General features: G+C 40.6%; 1 protein-coding gene across 1 annotated transcript; it reads left to right on the top strand.

Moving 5' to 3' along the window:
• The first annotated feature begins 343 nt into the window (after positions 1–343).
• LOC133785261 (uncharacterized) lies at positions 344–970 on the top strand. The gene has a single exon (XM_062224512.1). The coding sequence runs from the start codon at positions 344–346 to the stop codon at positions 968–970; it is 627 nt and encodes a 208-aa protein (XP_062080496.1).
• Positions 971–17,136: the final 16,166 nt, after the last annotated feature.

The following is a 17,136-nucleotide window of genomic DNA, read 5'->3' as shown; positions in this document are numbered from 1 at the left end:
ACCATTTGTCCCACAAAGGCAGTAAGATCTAGTGAATTGTCTCGCGAGACCACCTCCTGGTCCTCCTTGAGCAGACAGTCAAAATGCTGGGGGCGACCAAAAGGGGGAAGTGTCTTTAATAGATTGGGAAATAGAGAGCCTAACCTTCATGATGTCCTTAATCAACTTAGGGAAGGCAACACATCTAATGCTGTTGGACTCGTCATATTGATAATCCTGCATGCACCACAAGTAAGGGCTACTACAATCCTAGTTGCAGCACCAAATGCTGTGCCACTAGTTGCTCCTGCAATTCACTCAAATGGTACGAGAGCTAACAACCCCATAGCTCACAGACATCGACATGGAAAGAAGGAAAAGGTCTCCTTTCTCAGATCAGATCAATGCTTTGATAGTACCACCCAAGTTCAAGATGCCAACTTGGAAGGTGTATACTGGAAGGGAAGATCCCGTCTCACATGTTAATAATTTTGAGATACAAACGGACCTCCAAGGGGTTAGAGATGACGTTCGTTGTAGGATCTTTCCTACTACTTTATCCAATTTTTCTCAACAATGGTTCTTCAAACTGGAACCAGGAACCATTACATCCTGGGATACAATGGTGAGGTTCTTTTACTCACAATTATTTGCTGCTCGTATCCCATCTACTGAACTCAATGACCTTGTTGACATTAAGCAAGGACCGGATGAGCCTCTGAAGGACTATGTGCAGAAGTTCGTGCAAGCGGCTACTCGATCAAAGACGGTCAATGATGATGGAAAGGTGATGACCATCATGGATGGAATCCAAGTGAAGGGTCCTCTAGGGAATGACCTAAGGAGGAAAACTATCTGCTCAACAAGGGAGTTCTTAGATCGAACAAACAAGTTCATTAAACTAGAAGAGGCCATTAGGAGAGCAGATCAAGTCAATCATGCAAGTACCAGTATTGCCATTCCAGCCAAAAATAATGGATCTCCAAACTAGAACCAGAACCAAAACCTGAACCAGAAAGCCAATGGTAATGGTCATGGAAACAATAATGGACAAAGAAGTGGAAAAGGAAACAACAAATTGAATGATGGCAATAATATAGACAACAAAAGGCCTAAACCAATGATAACCCATAAGAGTATAATTCTTATTTTACCACCTACTCTACGCTCTTAGGGTTACGACCAGGAGTCTTTCAAGCTACACAAGCCAAGGTACCTTATAGGAAGCCTAATCCCATTAGGAAAGACATGCGTAAGAGAGACATAAATAAGTGTTATTGTATCCATAACAACTACAGACATGACACCAACGAGTGTAACCAACTTAAGGAAGAAATCAAATTTCTCATCAACCAAAACCATCAAGCCATAAGAAGGTATGTTCGACGTCCTGCTGATCAAACCCAAGCTGCTGCACCCAATGCAGATACACCAGCTTAACCATTATAACAAGTTCTCGTAGTTAGTTGGCTAGACATGATATGCGGAGGACCACACTTGGTAGGAAAAAGTAGAAAAGCCTTAGAACACTATGCTCGAACACTTTGCCACGAATCACTGAATGAAGTATTGGCAGTCGAGGAGTGTACTCCCAAAACCCCTTGCTATGAATGTAAGCCAATAACATTCACTGAAGATGACATAGTACACGTTAGATTCCCGCAAATGATCCTTCGATAATCATGGCCTAGATTGCCAACATGATCATAACATGGATGATCATAGATCATGGTTCCTCAGTAAACATCCTGTTCAAAAAAACCATTGAATGAATGAAGTTGTCTATTTGAGACCTAGAATCATGCACACAAACTTTATATGGTTTTACCGAAGAAAGGGATGACTCAAGCAGGAATAATCAGGTTAGAAGTAATAGTGGGAACTGCACCTGCAAACATCATGGTTATGGCAACATTTGTTGTGGTCGATATTCCCTCGGTCTTCAATTCCCTCTTAGGAAGACCGATCTTGATTGACTTATGAGCCATAACATCTGTGTTTCATCCCATGATGAAGTTTTCGACCAATGATGGGATCAAATGTGCAAACGGAAACCAGAGAGAGGCTCATGAATGATATAATTCTTTCATTACAACTACTAAGAAAGGCTTGGCCACGACTAGCATGATATTTGCTGGACCAGCGATTAGCAAGCCAACAACAGAAATAGGAATAAGCAACATTGAGCAACAAGGTAATGCCTCCTTAGAAGAGGCGAGGAACTCCAAATAGGGAGTTGCCCAAAGCGAAGGATAAGATATTGATCCTCACTTTGGGACTTTGATACTAGAGTGGGACCAATTGAAGACATAGAGGAAGTCCCACTTGACCAAAACGAGTCAACAAAGACAGTCAAAATTGGAAGTTTAGCAAAGGAAGTCAAGTCTAAACTTGTAAACTTCCTTGGGAACAATCAAGACCTTTTTTCTTGGTCACACAAGGACATGGTTGACATAAGCCCCACAAATATTAGCCATGATCTAAATATAAATAGAGACAACTTTAAGCCTGTACAACAGAAAATGAGCCTGCTCGATAAAGAGAGGTCAAAGTTCTTGAAAGAATAAGTCCAAAGGCTAAAATAAAATGGATTTATAAGAGAGGCTTTCTACCCTGAGTGGGTTTCTAATCCCATCCTAGTACCAAAACCCTATGGAAAATGGAGGACTTGTGTAGATTTCATTGACTTAAACAAGGCATGCTTAAATGACTGCTTCCTCCTACAAGAATCGACCAACTAGTCGATGCCACTGTAGGGCATGAAATTCTCACATTTATGGATGCTTACTTGGGGTACAATCAGATCAGCATGCACCCTCCCGATGAGAAACATACCAGTTTTAGAACTAACGTAGGTTTGTACTGTTACAGAGTAATGGATTTTGGTCTAAAAATGCTGGCGCGACGTACCGACAACTGGTAAATATGATGTCCAGAGAACAAATATGCAAAAATAGGGAAGTCTACAGTTGTGAATAATTGACAATGCAAGTAAACATATCATTTCAAGTAATATAGTGCACAATCACGAGTATCGTCCCACAAAGACTGAATTACTAAGCACCAATATTTAATTTCTAATCTCTATTTGGCTAACAAAAAATTGTTGAAAAGAGAAAACTAAAACATAAACATAAAAACTACGAAGTAAAAACAAATAAAACTATAAACTCTAAACAAATAGTGATGAAGATAATTAATTAATGGATGGAATTAGGGAGTTTAATCTTGTCATATTTCCACTTTCTATTTCATTAATGCATTATTCTCAGAAGATTTTCTTCTAATTAAGATAGCAAGTTACAAAAGTATTCTATATTCAAGTTAAGATATATCAAATTCGACCTATGTGTAAATTTTCTATATTTCTATGATAAACTCAACATATAGGAAGCATTAGGCATAAGAGCTTATAAGCTACATACACCATATTGATACTTTCGTTCAATATCAAAATCTATGTCTAGTTAATTATAGCATGTTTGAATCTAACCTTTCAGATTTTGAAACAAATTCATATATAACATGTAATAAATGGTCAATAAATCACAAGCATTAAACATAAATTGAAAAGATATCAAACAAGAAGAACAAAACATAAAATTGCATTAATTCATAGAAAAGTTTCAAGAGACTCAATTAAAAACCCTAAAACTAGATTTATTTCATATTCATACTATTCAAATCCATGAAACTAACAATCAGCATAAACTAAAGATGAAAGAAAATAAAGAAAACAAGAAAAACTCTAAGAAATTCAATGTTTCTCCAAAAGTCTCTAGCCATCTTCTCTATGTCCCAATTACGAAAAACTAGGGTATTATTGTAATGCCCTGAATCCCTAATGCGGTTTAATGGCTCGATTAGTAGGCCAGGAGGGCCATAACTGTTTAATTATGCCATTAAATGATAATATGCATGTTTATGTGAATTATATTATCATATGATGTTATATGCATGCATGTGGGTCCACATTTGAATATTATGATATTTTGGTAATTTGGCCCGTTAAGGGTATATTTGTATATTTGGGTGCATATTGTGATTTGTGAATGAGATCCCATTATTATGGAGATATATTTGAGCTATTCGGCATGAGACGATCCTATATAATGGATTAGCGGTTTTTTCATAACAGGGTCAATTATCGGATAATAAGAATGTTAATTTGATGATAAATTGGGAGTTATTGAGATCAGGATGAAATTCTAGAAGTTTTGACTACAATGTCCCCGGGGAGGGTTTTGGGACCCCGAGCACTAGGTTTTATTTGAGGTTACTTAAGCTTGAAGAAGCTTGTTAGATAGAACGTACGTCAGAAAACCTCTCCTTCTTTCCCGTTAGTTCATTTTTATCGTTCGAAGCCTTTTTGAAGACATCTCGAGTTCTGGGAGTTGGAATCAAGCGAGGATCGAGGCATAGCGATCCTAGGAAATATTAGAAGCTTCTTGACCGAAGGATTCGACAAGAAACAACCCAATAAAAGGTAATCTAAGTTTAAGTTTTGAGTTTTTAGAGTTTCTAAGCTTTGAATCGGACTTTGTGAATTGTTGGGTTTTTGGATTGATTGAACCTTGGGTTTTGATGGTTTTGGGCCATTGGGAAGCTTAGGAACTTTGATTTGATGATTTGGTAATGTTTAGGCATGATTTTGGAGGCTTTGGGATGTTGGAGAACGAGTTTGGGCATGTTCTGGGTTGGGGGCCGCGACCCTGTTCTTGGAGTGCCGCGACCTTAGCTCGAAGAAGCAGGTGAGGGAAATTGCCTTTGCTGGGCGCCGCCGCCCTTATTTCTGTGGTGGCTGGGGGCCACGGCCCAAGGTGCCAGGGCCACAGCCCTTGAGCATGGTTGAGCCCGTTTGTGTGTTTTGACCCCGGGAACATAGTTTTAGGCCTCGGGGTTGTTCCTATTACTTGGATTAGTCTGGATTGATGTCCCAGAGGCTAGATTTTGGTTTGGGAACCTATATTGATCATTTTTATTGATGATGTCCCGTGTTTGGTTATGACTAGGTGACCGCTAAAGGACTAAAAGTTGATCGTTCTCAAGGGTCGTTCTTTTATTCATTCTAGCTCGAATCTGAGGTAAGAAAACTGCACCTTGTGTATATATGACATGCATGATTATTATTGGGGCATGTTAATTGATAAATTTGGACATGGATTGCATATTAAATGCTAGTGAATGTTGCTTACTTGTATATGGCAATGACTAGTCAGGGACATTGACCTAAGAATCAGAAACGGCATAAGCGTCCTGAACGCAGGGCCGAATGAAGATTAGACCTAATCGATATCAGCGTTGAATGGTTCTAAGGAATTAACGCTGGACCGACCCTAAGGTCGATGAATATATAAGCACTTGGCTAGTCTAATACTAGTTACTTAGAGCCAGGGCCTAAGGCCTAGGTGATCGCTTCTCACATGGCTAGGGAACGATGTTCCAAGGTTATGACTCTATGGTCATGAGGAAGGTTATGTTGGTGACTAGTCACCATGCACCTATCTTGTTTAAGCTAGTGAAAGGATCACTTATCTGTTAAGCCCCGGTGACCCTATCGTCACAAGGCTGAAGGGAGCTATTCCCAATTTAGTGACTTTTGCGACTGTCACCTATCTGTTTTGGACCGATAGTCCTGAATGATTATTATGATCATTGTTGATATTATATCATGCTATATTGTGTTTTCTTGCTGGGCCTTGGCTCATGGGTGCTATGTGGTGCAGGTAAAGGGAAAGAAAAGCTCACCCAGCCTTGAGTGGAGAGCTTAGGTGGTGATGTGTACATATGCGGCCGCTTGACCACCACGGCCAAGGAGTTCTCAGAGGAACTAGGGGGTTTACCCTATTTTGTCGCTTAGGTCGGTGGGTTTGTAAATTTGAAATAGTAGTGACCATTTTGAGTTGTAAATAACTTTTATAATGTTTTGATAAGTTCATGAGCAGTTATATACTTAATAAAAGATATCCTTTCCTTTTTATTGTTTTTCCACCTTAACCTGTTAATAACACTTAGAGCACGTTTTTAACCAAAGGACTCGGGTAGCGGGTCAAATTTTCGGTTCACTGTAACTGTTCTGGGGTAACCAGGGCGTTACAACTTGGTATTAGAGCCAGGTTAGGGTTCCTGCAGACTGGCTGGGCATGTACACACATCACTGAAGTCAAGCTCGACTCATGGTTTGGTAACTATTTAGGTAGTTATATGTATAACTGCTTAAATATAATATATATGCTTTACCTGTATGCATGAGACACTATGTTAAACTTGTGCCTTGAAATATTATATCTTCAGCAAGAGTGTGCTAATTAGTAATGAGATTGCTGGAACATACTTATAAGTATGATTGATTGTGAACTATTATGTGATACATGCTGAGTGCTAAATGCTATAAACATGTATCTGCTTGTATAACTGTATGACTATGGAATATGATAATTGCCTACTTATTCTTGGACCGTAAGGTGGCAAGAGGTTTAGTTATTACTACCTGACTGGCCGTATTGATCAATATTTTAGCAAGGTATCAGATAAGAATGAATCCAGGGCAGCAGATACTTCAGCTGGCCAGAGTGATCAGGGCCAGAATAATAATAATAGCCAGGGTCAGGAAAATGACCAGTCACAGATTCCACAGCCAGCTCTTGTAAACTGGCAGCAGATAATCAGTGATTTGCAGGCTGCAGTGTTGAGACAGGGGGAAGAGCTTCGTCTCCTGAGACAACAGCAAGCGCCTGCAGTGGCCAATGTATCAGAGGCACCTCCTGTGTCGGTGCCAGCAGCAGAGCATCTGCCTGAGGTAGGAAATAAATGGGAACCTCTTTATGAAAGGTTCAGGAAGCAACAACCTCCAGTATTTGAGGGCAGTGCAGATCCTGCCAAGGCAGAACAATGGATGAGTATGATTACCATTATCCTTGACTTTATGAGGGTATCTGGTAATGAGAGGGTGGCCTGTGCCATTTATATGTTTCGGGAGGATGCCTGGATTTGGTGGGAGGTGATTACCCAGACCAAGAATGTTAATGCTCTAACTTGGGAAGAGTTTCAAACTTTGTTTAATGAAAAATATTATAATGATGCTATCAGGGTGGCGAAGGCCGAGGAGTTCATTAGGCTACTTAAGGGAAATTATCAGTCACTGAGTATGCCTTGAAGTTTGATCATTTGGCAAAGTTTTTCATGGAGCTGGTGCCCACTGATGGGACCAGGAGAGAGAGATTTTTGCAGGGGCTACAACCCAGATTAGCCCGTGATGTACGTATCACCATTGTGGCTGGGGTTACTACCTATGCACAGGTGGTTGAGAAGGCACTCACAACTGAGAGTGCAGAGAACAGGATCTGGCATGACAGTGTAGCCAGGAAGGATTTCAGGAGGACAGGTCCTCCATTTATGGTTTCTGGTAGGGATGTAGGCCCTAGTGATCAGAAGAGGAAGGTTCCTGACACCTTCCCTGTTCCAGGTCCTGATAGGCGGCCCCGTGGTATTTCTATGGGTCGTCTAGGTGGTAGTGAAGCCTGGAAGTCCTATCCTGAGTGCCCTAGATGCAAGAGGCATCACTTGGGAGAGTGTAGGGAAAAGGCCTGCTTCTCATGTGGAGCAGTGGGCCATCTTAAAAGGGATTGCCCTAAGGCAAGAAAAGAAGAACCCAGAAAGGCGGGAAGCTCGTCCCCAGCTCGAGTGTTCGCATTGACTCAAGCAGAAGCTGAAGCTTCTCCCTTAGTTGTTACAGGTTAGCTTCTTAGTGCTGGAACCCCTTATAATGTGTTGATTGATTCTGGTGCTACACATTCTTTTGTTGCTAGTAGTATTATTGATAGACTGTGTAGACCTTGTGATTTTTATGCTGTGGGGTTTGGTACTTTGTTACCCACTAGAGAGTTAGTGGTATCTAGGAGATGGGTCAAATCATTGCTAGTGACAGTAAAGGGTAGAGAGTTATCAGTGGATTTAATAGAGTTGGTTATGACTGACTTCGATATGATACTGGGTATGGATTGGTTGGAAAAGTATGGGGAAACCATAGATTGCAGAAGGAAGATGTTCACCTTTGAGCCTGAAGGTGAGGATCCTTTTGTGTTTGTTGGTGCTGTGCATGGACCTCGCATTCCTATGATTTCTGTATTGAGGGCTAGGGATTTATTGCAAGGAGGTTGCATTGGGTTCTTAACCAGTGTGGTTAATACCACTCAGGTCATGCCAGTGAGACCAGAAGATACTAGACTTGTATGTGAGTTTCTGGATGTGTTTCCAGAAGATTTGCCAGGGTTGCCACCGCACAGAGAAATTGAGTTCGTTATAGAACTGGCACCAGGGACGGAGCCAGTGTCTAGAACACCTTACAGAATGGCCCCAGCTGAGTTGAAAGAATTAAAAGTACAGTTGCAAGAGTTGTTAGATTTGGGTTTTATCAAACCTAGCTTCTCACCTTGGGGTGCACCAGTTCTGTTTGTAAAGAAGAAGGATGATTCTCTAAGAATGTGTATTGATTACAGAGAACTGAATAAGCTGACAATTAAGAACAAGTATCCTTTGCTAAGGATAGATGATCTGTTTGATCAGTTGCAAGGTAAGAAGGTATTCTCTAAGATCGACCTTCGTTCTGGTTATCATTAATTGAGGGTCAAGGAGGGAGACATACCAAAGATTGCTTTTCGTACCAAGTATGGGTATTATGAGTTCCTAGTTATGTCTTTTGGATTGACTAATGCCCCTGCCGCTTTTATGGATATGATGAACATAGTGTTCAAGGATTATTTGGACCAGTTTGTGTTCGTCTTCATCGATGATATTCTGGTATATTCTCAGTCAGAGTCAGAACATGAGTATCATCTGAGATTAGTTCTACAGAGACTGAGGGAACAACGACTGTTTGCTAAGTTCAAGAAATGTGAGTTCTGGTTATCTCAGGTATCCTTTCTTGGGCACATTGTCAGTAAGAAGGGGATTAAGGTAGATCCAGTGAAGGTTGAAGCGGTCAGAGATTGGCCAAGGCCAAAGAATGCTTCTGAGGTTAGAAGTTTCCTTGGATTGGCAGGTTATTATAGGCGGTTCGTGGAAAGGTTCTCAAAGATTGCTACTGCATTGACTGAGCTGACACGCAAGAGCCAGAAATTTGTGTGGTCAGATAAATGTGAGAACAGCTTCCAGGAACTGAAGCAGAGGTTGATTATAGCTCTGATTCTGAGTCTTCCGACAGATCAAGAGAAGTTTGTGATATATTGCGATGCTTCTCATCAGGGTTTGGGCTATGTTTTGATGCAATCAGAGAAGGTAATTGCTTATGCTTCTCGTCAGTTGAAGGAGTATGAAAAGAGATATCCTACTCATGATTTAGAGTTAGCAGCTATGGTCTATGCTTTAAAGATATGGAGGCATTATCTATATGGAGAAAAGTGTGAGATCTATACAGACCACAAGAGCCTAAAATACTTTTTCACTCAGAAAGATCTTAATATGAGACAAAGGCGTTGGCTGGAGTTAGTACAAGATTATGACTGTGAGATTTTGTATCATCCAGGAAAAGCCAACATGGTAGCTGATGCTTTAAGCCGGAAGGGTCCGAGACAGATTCATGGTATGAGGCTAATAGCCAGAGAGTTAGCAGATGATATGACCAGAGCTGGTATAGAGTTGCTGGTGGGCCAGTTGGCTAATATTACGCTACAGTCTACGCTGTTGGAGAGAATTAAGGAGGGTTAGCTGAGTGATTCACAGCTGAACAAGATCAGAGAGGATGTTCTGGCTGGAGCATCCAGAGATTATACAGTGTTTGAGGTAGGGTTGTTGAGATACAAGGGGCGGATATGTGTTCCGCTGGACACTGCTTTGAGGCAAGAGATTCTGGATGAATCTCATACTACACCTTACTCTTTGTATCCAAGCACGACAAAGATGTATCAGGATGTGAGATCGTTGTATTGATGGCCGGGGATGAAGAGGGATGTAGTTGAGTATGTGGCTAAGTGCTTGACATGTCAACAGGTCAAGGCTGAGCATCAGAGGCCGGCAGGGTTGTTGCAGCTTCTGGATATCCCAGAGTGGAAGTGGGAAGACATCACAATGGACTTTGTGGTGGGCTTACCCAGAACTGTTGGTCAGCATGATTTTATTTGGGTGATAGTGGATCACTACACCAAGTCAGCTCACTTTCTGCCAGTGAGGACTACTTATACAGTTGACCAGTATGCATATCTCTATGTGAGAGAGATCGTGCGCCTCCATGGAGCACCTAGGTCGATCGTGTCAGATCGGGACCCTACTTTTACTTCCAAGTTCTGGGGAAGTTTGCAGAAGGACATGGGGACACAGTTGAAGTTCAGTACTGCTTATCATCCTCAGACAGATGGGTAATCAGAGAGGACGATCCAGATATTAGAAGCAAGCATAGGAGTTGCACCTTAAGAGATGCTGTATGGTAGGAAGAACAGGTCTCCCATTCATTGGGATGAGACAGGTGAAAGGAGATACTTGGGTCCTGAGGCAATTCAGAGGACCAGTGAGGCCATTGAGAAGATTAGAGGTCGGATGCTCGCTTATTAGAGTAGACAGAAAAGCTATGCAGATCCCAAGCGCAGGAACGTGGAGTTCCAAGTGGGAGACTATGTCTTCCTTAGAGTCTCACCTTGAAAAGGGGTGAGAAGGTTTGGGAAGAAGGGCAAGCTGAGCCCTAGATTTGTAGGTCCATTTGAGATCCTAGAGAGGATTGGTCAGGTGGCTTACAGATTTTCTTTGCCTTCGGCGTTGTCAGCCATGCATAATGTGTTCCATGTATTAGCTCTTCGGAGGTATGTATCTGATGTGAACCATATTCTAAGTTATGAAGATCTGGAGCTTGAGCCAGATCTCTCCTTTGAGGAGCAGCCAATACAGATACTTGACAGGAAAGATAAGGTCATCAGGAATAAGATGATACCTTTGGTTAAGGTATTGTGGAGGAACAGCAAGGTCGAGGAAGTGACCTGGGAGCTGGAGTCAGATATACGGAGTCAGTCCCTAGCTGTTCAGGTAAATTTCGAGGACAAAATTTCTGTAAGGAGGGGATGGTTGTAATGCCCTGAATCCCTAATGTGGTTTAATGGCTGGATTAGTAGGCTGGGAGGGCCATAACTGTTTAGTTATGCCATTAAATGATAATATGCATGTTTATGTGAATTATATTATAATATGATGTTATATGCATGCATGTGGGTCCACATTTGAATATTATGATATTTTGGTAATTTGGCCCGTTAAGGGTATATTTGTATATTTGGGTGCATATTGTGATTTGTGAATAAGATCCCATTATTATGGAGATATATTCGAGCTATTCGGCATGAGACGGTCCTATATAATGGATTAGCAGTTTTGTCATAACGGGGTCAATTATCGGGTAATAAGAATGTTAATTTGATGATAAATTGGGAGTTATTGAGATCAGGATGAAATTCTGGAAGTTTTGACAATAATGTCCCCGGGGAGGTTTTTGGGACCCCGAGCACTAGGTTTTATTTGAGGTTACTTAAGCTTGAAGTAGCTTGTCAAATAGAACGTACGTTAGAAAACCTCTCGTTCTTTCCCGTTAGTTCATTTTTATCGTTTGAAGCATATTTGAAGACATCTCGAGTTCTGGGAGTCGGAATCAAGCGAGGATCGAGGCATAGCGATCCTAGGAAAGATTAGAAGCTTCTTGACCAAAGGATTCAATGAGAAACAACCCAATCGAAGGTAATCTAAGTTTAAGTTTTGAGTTTTTAGAGTTTCTAAGCTTTGAATTGGACTTTGTGAATTGTTGGGTTTTTGGTTTGATTGAACCTTGGGTTTTGATGGTTTTGGACCATTGGGAAGCTTGGGAACTTTGATTTGATGATTTGGTAATGTTTAGGCATGATTTTGGAGGCTTTGGGATGTTGGAGAACGAGTTTGGGCATGTTCTGGGTTGGGGGCCGCGACCCTGTTCTTGGAGTGTCGCGGCCCTAGGTCGAAGAAGCAGGTGGGGGAAATTGCCTTTTCTGGGCGCCACGGCCCTTGTTTCTGTGGTGGCTGGGGGCCACGGCCCAAGGTTCCAGGGCCGCTGCCCTTGAGCAGGGTTGAGCCCGTTTGTGTGTTTTGAACCAGGGAACATAGTTTTAGGCCTCGAGATTGTTCCTATTACTTGGATTAGTTTGGATTGATGTCCCGGAGGCTCGATTTTGGTTTGGGAACCTATGTTGATCATTTTTATTGATGATGTTCCATGTTTGGTTATGACTAGGTGACCGCTAAAGGACTAAAAGTTGATCGTTCTCAAGGGTCGTTCTTTTATTCATTCTAGCTCGAATTTGAGGTAAGAAAACTGCACCCTGTGTATATATGACATGCATGATTGTTATTGGGGCATGTTGATTGATAAATGTTGACATGGATTGCATATTAAATGCTAGTGAATGTTGCTTACTTGTATATGGCACTGACAAGTCAGGGACACTAACCTAAGAGTCAGAAACGACATAAGCGTCCTGAACGCAGGGCCGAATGAAGATTAGATCTAATCGATATCCGCGTTGAATGGATCTAAGGCATTAACGCTGGACCGACCCTAAGGTCGATGAATTTATAAGTGCTTGGGTAGTCTAAGACTAGTTACTCAGAGCTAGGGCCTAAGGCACAGGTGACCGCTTGTCACATGGCTAGGGAACGATGTTCCATGGTTATGACTCTATGGTCATGAGGAAGGTTTTGTTGGTGACTAGTCACCATGCACCTATCTTGTTTAAGCTAGTGAAATGATCACTTATCTGTTAAGCCCCGGTGACCCTATCGTCACAAGGCTGAAGGGAGCTATTCCTAATTTAGAGACTTTTGCGACTGTCACCTATCTGTTTTGGACTGATAGTCCTGAATGATTATTATGATCATTGTTGATATTATATCATGCTATATTGTGTTTTCTTGCTGGGCCTTGGCTCATGGGTGCTATGTGGTGCAGGTAATGGGAAAGAAAAGCTCACCTAGCCTTGAGTGGAGAGCTTAGGTGGTGATGTGTACATATGCGGCCGCTTGACCACCCCGGCCAAGGAGTTCTCAGAGGAACTAGGGGGTTTACCCTATTTTGTCGCTTAGGTCGGTGGGTTTGTAAATTTGAAATAGTAGTGACCATTTTGAGTTGTAAATAACTTGTATAATGTTTTGATAAGCTCATGAGCAGTTATATACTTAATAAAAGATATCCTTTCCTTTTTATTGTTTTTCCACCTTAACCTATTAATAACAATTAGAGCGCGTTTTTAACCAAAGGACTCGGGTAGCGGGTCAAATTTCCGGTTCACCGTTCACTGTAACTATTCTGGGGTAACCTGGGCGTTACAATTATGATGAAAATCACTTTAAAATAAAAAACCCTACGTTCTCCCCAAGTGAAATAACCAAATTTCCCTTCATAAAAAATCTGCAAAAATCCTCACTTTCCAAACACATAGCGCAGTCACGACACTGTGTAGCGCGGTCACGCTACTTGCTTCAATCATAATTTTCGACAGATTTTCATCTTTTTTTGTTGATTTTGACCTCTTTTTCGTTCCAAAGCATCCTTACTCCTTCAAAACCTAAAGAAAAAACAAAAAACAAACTTAAAATAGAACAAAATAACCCTAAACAACTAAAATACTTCATAATCAGACACACTAAAACGAGTCTAAAACTCGTTTATCGTCTACGTTGACGACATGCTCGTAAAATAAAAAGAGGTTGTGGGGCACATGAAGGATTTATCAGAATGCTTTGCCATCCTTAAGCATTATGATATGAAGCTTAACCTTTTAAAGTGCTCGTTTGAGGTAAGCTCGGGCAAGTTTCTCGGTGTCATTTTCAATGCAAGAGGTATAGAAGCTAACTCCAAAAAAATCCAAGTGCTGATCGATATAAAATCCCCAACCAAGATAAAGGAAGTACAGAGTCTGACAGGATGGATTGCAGCCCTCGGCAGATTTTTCTCAAAATCAATCAACAAGTGTGCACCCTTTTTCTATCTGCTAAGTGGAAATAACAAGTTTGAATGGATGGAGGAAAGTGAAAAGGCTTTCCTAGAACTTAAGAAACACTTGACTCAACCTCCAGTCTTATCAAAGTCAATTGATGGGAAAACACTATTCTTGTATCTAGTAGTAACTCAATACGCTATTAGTGCATCCCTAATCCGAGAAACGGATAAGACCCAACATCCAGTATATTATATAAGAAAAATGCTGGTCGGGGTAGAATCACAGTACTCATTAATTGAAAAACTGGCTTACTGTTTGTTGCTTACAGCAAGAAAATTAAGGCCCTACTTCCAAGCTCATCTAATCATAGTTTTAACTGATAAAACTCTCAGGCTAGTTCTACAAAAGCCATAGGCATATGGATGATTGTTTAAGTGGGCTATCGAGCTTGGGCAGTACGACATTACCTACCAGCCAAGAACTGCTATTAAAGGGAAAACTTTACTAGACTTTATTGCTGAATGAACTGGAGTACCAGAAGAGGATGAGCAAGAAAAAAATCTTGAACACAATGAAGAAAATTGGCCTGTTTAGAGACTATTTTTAGATGGATCCTCCAGTGAGCATAATTCTAGAGCTGGACTTATACTTATCACACCTGAATGACATCATATTCACTACGCACTAAGGTTCTACTATAGTGCCTTAAATAATGAGGCGGAGTACGAAGCCTTGCTACAAGAATTACGACTCACTAAAGATGTTAAAGCTGTGGAAGTAGACATATATAGTGATTCACACCTAGTCTTGAATCAGGTGTTGGGAGAATACCAGGCTCCATAAATAAAATGGCATCCTACCTCAGCAAGGCAAAAGATTTCCTGACACATTTCAGAAAATTACCTTAAAACAAGTGCCCCGTGACCAAAATTCCAATATAGATGCCCTAGCAAAACTCGCAAGTACCAAGGATGCAAACACCCTAAACGTAATACCAGTTGAGCACCGGCCCAATCGAGTATTAAGGAAATGGAGCAAACACTACTGCTCGATAATACTTCTTCCTGGATGACTCTTATTGCCACGTACTTGGAGCATGAAACATTGCCTCAAGACAGAAATGTAGCCCGACGAATTTCAAGGCAAGTTGCTAGGTACATGATTATTGATGGAGTAATGTACCGAAGAGGGTATTCTATGCCTTTGCTCTGATTTGTTACCAAAACAGAAGCCAATCTGCTAATGATAGAAGTGCACGAAGGATTTTATGGCAACCATGCACGTGGAAAAGTCTAGCTAACAAGATAATGAGACAAGGATATTTTTGGTCCACGATGAATGAAGATTCCATGGAGTACGTCTGAAAATGTGATAAGTATCAAAGATTATCCAAAATCCCTCGAGCAGCACGTAATGAACTTAAAAAAAAGCAGAGCCCATGGCCTTTCGTAGTATGGGGCATTGATTTGATCGGGAAACTCCCAACAGGAAAGGGCGGAGTGAAATTTGTAGTGGTCACGGTGGATTACTTTACAAAGTGGATCAAAGCCGAACCACTGGCTACAATTACTTCCAAAAAGGTGCTCGATTTCGTAGTAAAAAAATCATATGCAGATATGGGCTACCAAAGAAGATCATTTCAGATAATAGCACTCAGTTTGACAGAGACACATTTACAAATTTTTGTGCTAGGCATGGTATCACCAAAAGCTTTTCCACAGTTGCTTATCCCTAAGAAAATAGACAAGTAGAAGCTGTCAACAAAACCTTAAAGGACATAATGAAAAAGTGTCTCGAGCAAGCTAAGGCAATTGATCGGATATTTTTCCAGAAGTCTTATGGTCATATTGAACTACTGCTTGAACCTCAACTGGACATACTCTATTTTCCCTAGCTTATGGATATGAAACAATAATACCAGTTGTGTTAACCCTCCTTCTCAACTGGACATACTCCATTTTCCCTAGCTTCTCAAGGAACAAAGAGAAAAATCACAATTGCGAGTGGCTACTTACCAGAAAAAATTAGTCAGATACTTCAACTCTCAAGTCAATAATAGCAAGTTTTCCCCATGAGATCTAGTATTGCGACAAGTGTTCCAAAACACTAGGGATCCTGCAACATGAGTTTTGGGACCAAATTGGGAAGGACCATATCAAATCGTAGAAGTACTACAACCAGGAACATACAAACTTGCTCGACTGAATGGTGAACTAATTGCAAGATACTGGAATGGTGAACACTTGCAAAAATATTATCAATGAATACTGATCTAAGGCACATTTTGGCCACTCCCTTTCACCAGCATTATTGTTGATCCATTTTACTTGTAAATGCACGATTATTGCCCAATTATTTATTTGTTGGTTGTAAGGCACGTATTGCCCATTTTTTTTACTCCCAATTATTACGCATAATTTTTTATTTATTTATGTGGTTATTAGGTACATTTTTCCCTTAATAAATGACTAATAACCTAGTTCAATTCAATTATATATGTTTTTTGTTCGAAAACATGCATTGCTCATAGAATTTTTAAATTCAGTAGACACGTTTTGTCCATTTTATTATGAGATATATACAAAGGAGTGTGCTCGACACACTAATTATTGACAATTTTGTTATTAATAAAGTATTACTAAACATGCGTGATTCTTAAACAAAATTCTAAGTATACTGCTATATGATACAATATTCGAGCATTTTTGTTAGCTTGAGCAAGTTTGGTTATTTGGCAAGTGACCAAGGACCGACCTCCTCGATCAATTGGGGGGGGGGGGGACATATAGGGTATACATGATCGCACATAAGTAAATAAGTTAAAATAGCACAACTGAGTAATACTTAGAAAATTTTCAAAAATTTATAAAGTATTATGCTTCGTCCAACAAGGACATAAAAAACCAAGATGCTCTAAATATTTGAAATGAGCAATAAAGTTTAAATCATATATAGCAAAGAAAATTGTAATATCAAAATAAAATCACACGAGCAATATATAATATAAATAAAGAGAGAGTAAAAGCAATCATACATATTATCCGAGATTAAAAGTTGCTCGGCCAGCCATAGTTTTTGCACCATGGACCTTAAGACCCAAGGTGAAATAATATAAAAAAAAGATGCCCTCCTCAAGGCTCCACTACCTTGGCATCTCCCCCCTCAAGCTCCTCCTGCTCGACTCTAGGAGTGGCAGGGACTTCTTTAGCAGCAA

Source organism: Humulus lupulus, chromosome 6, assembly GCF_963169125.1.
Source record: "Humulus lupulus chromosome 6, drHumLupu1.1, whole genome shotgun sequence".
Taxonomy (NCBI): domain Eukaryota; kingdom Viridiplantae; phylum Streptophyta; class Magnoliopsida; order Rosales; family Cannabaceae; genus Humulus; species Humulus lupulus.
This window is presented reverse-complemented; position numbering and strand designations above follow the sequence as displayed.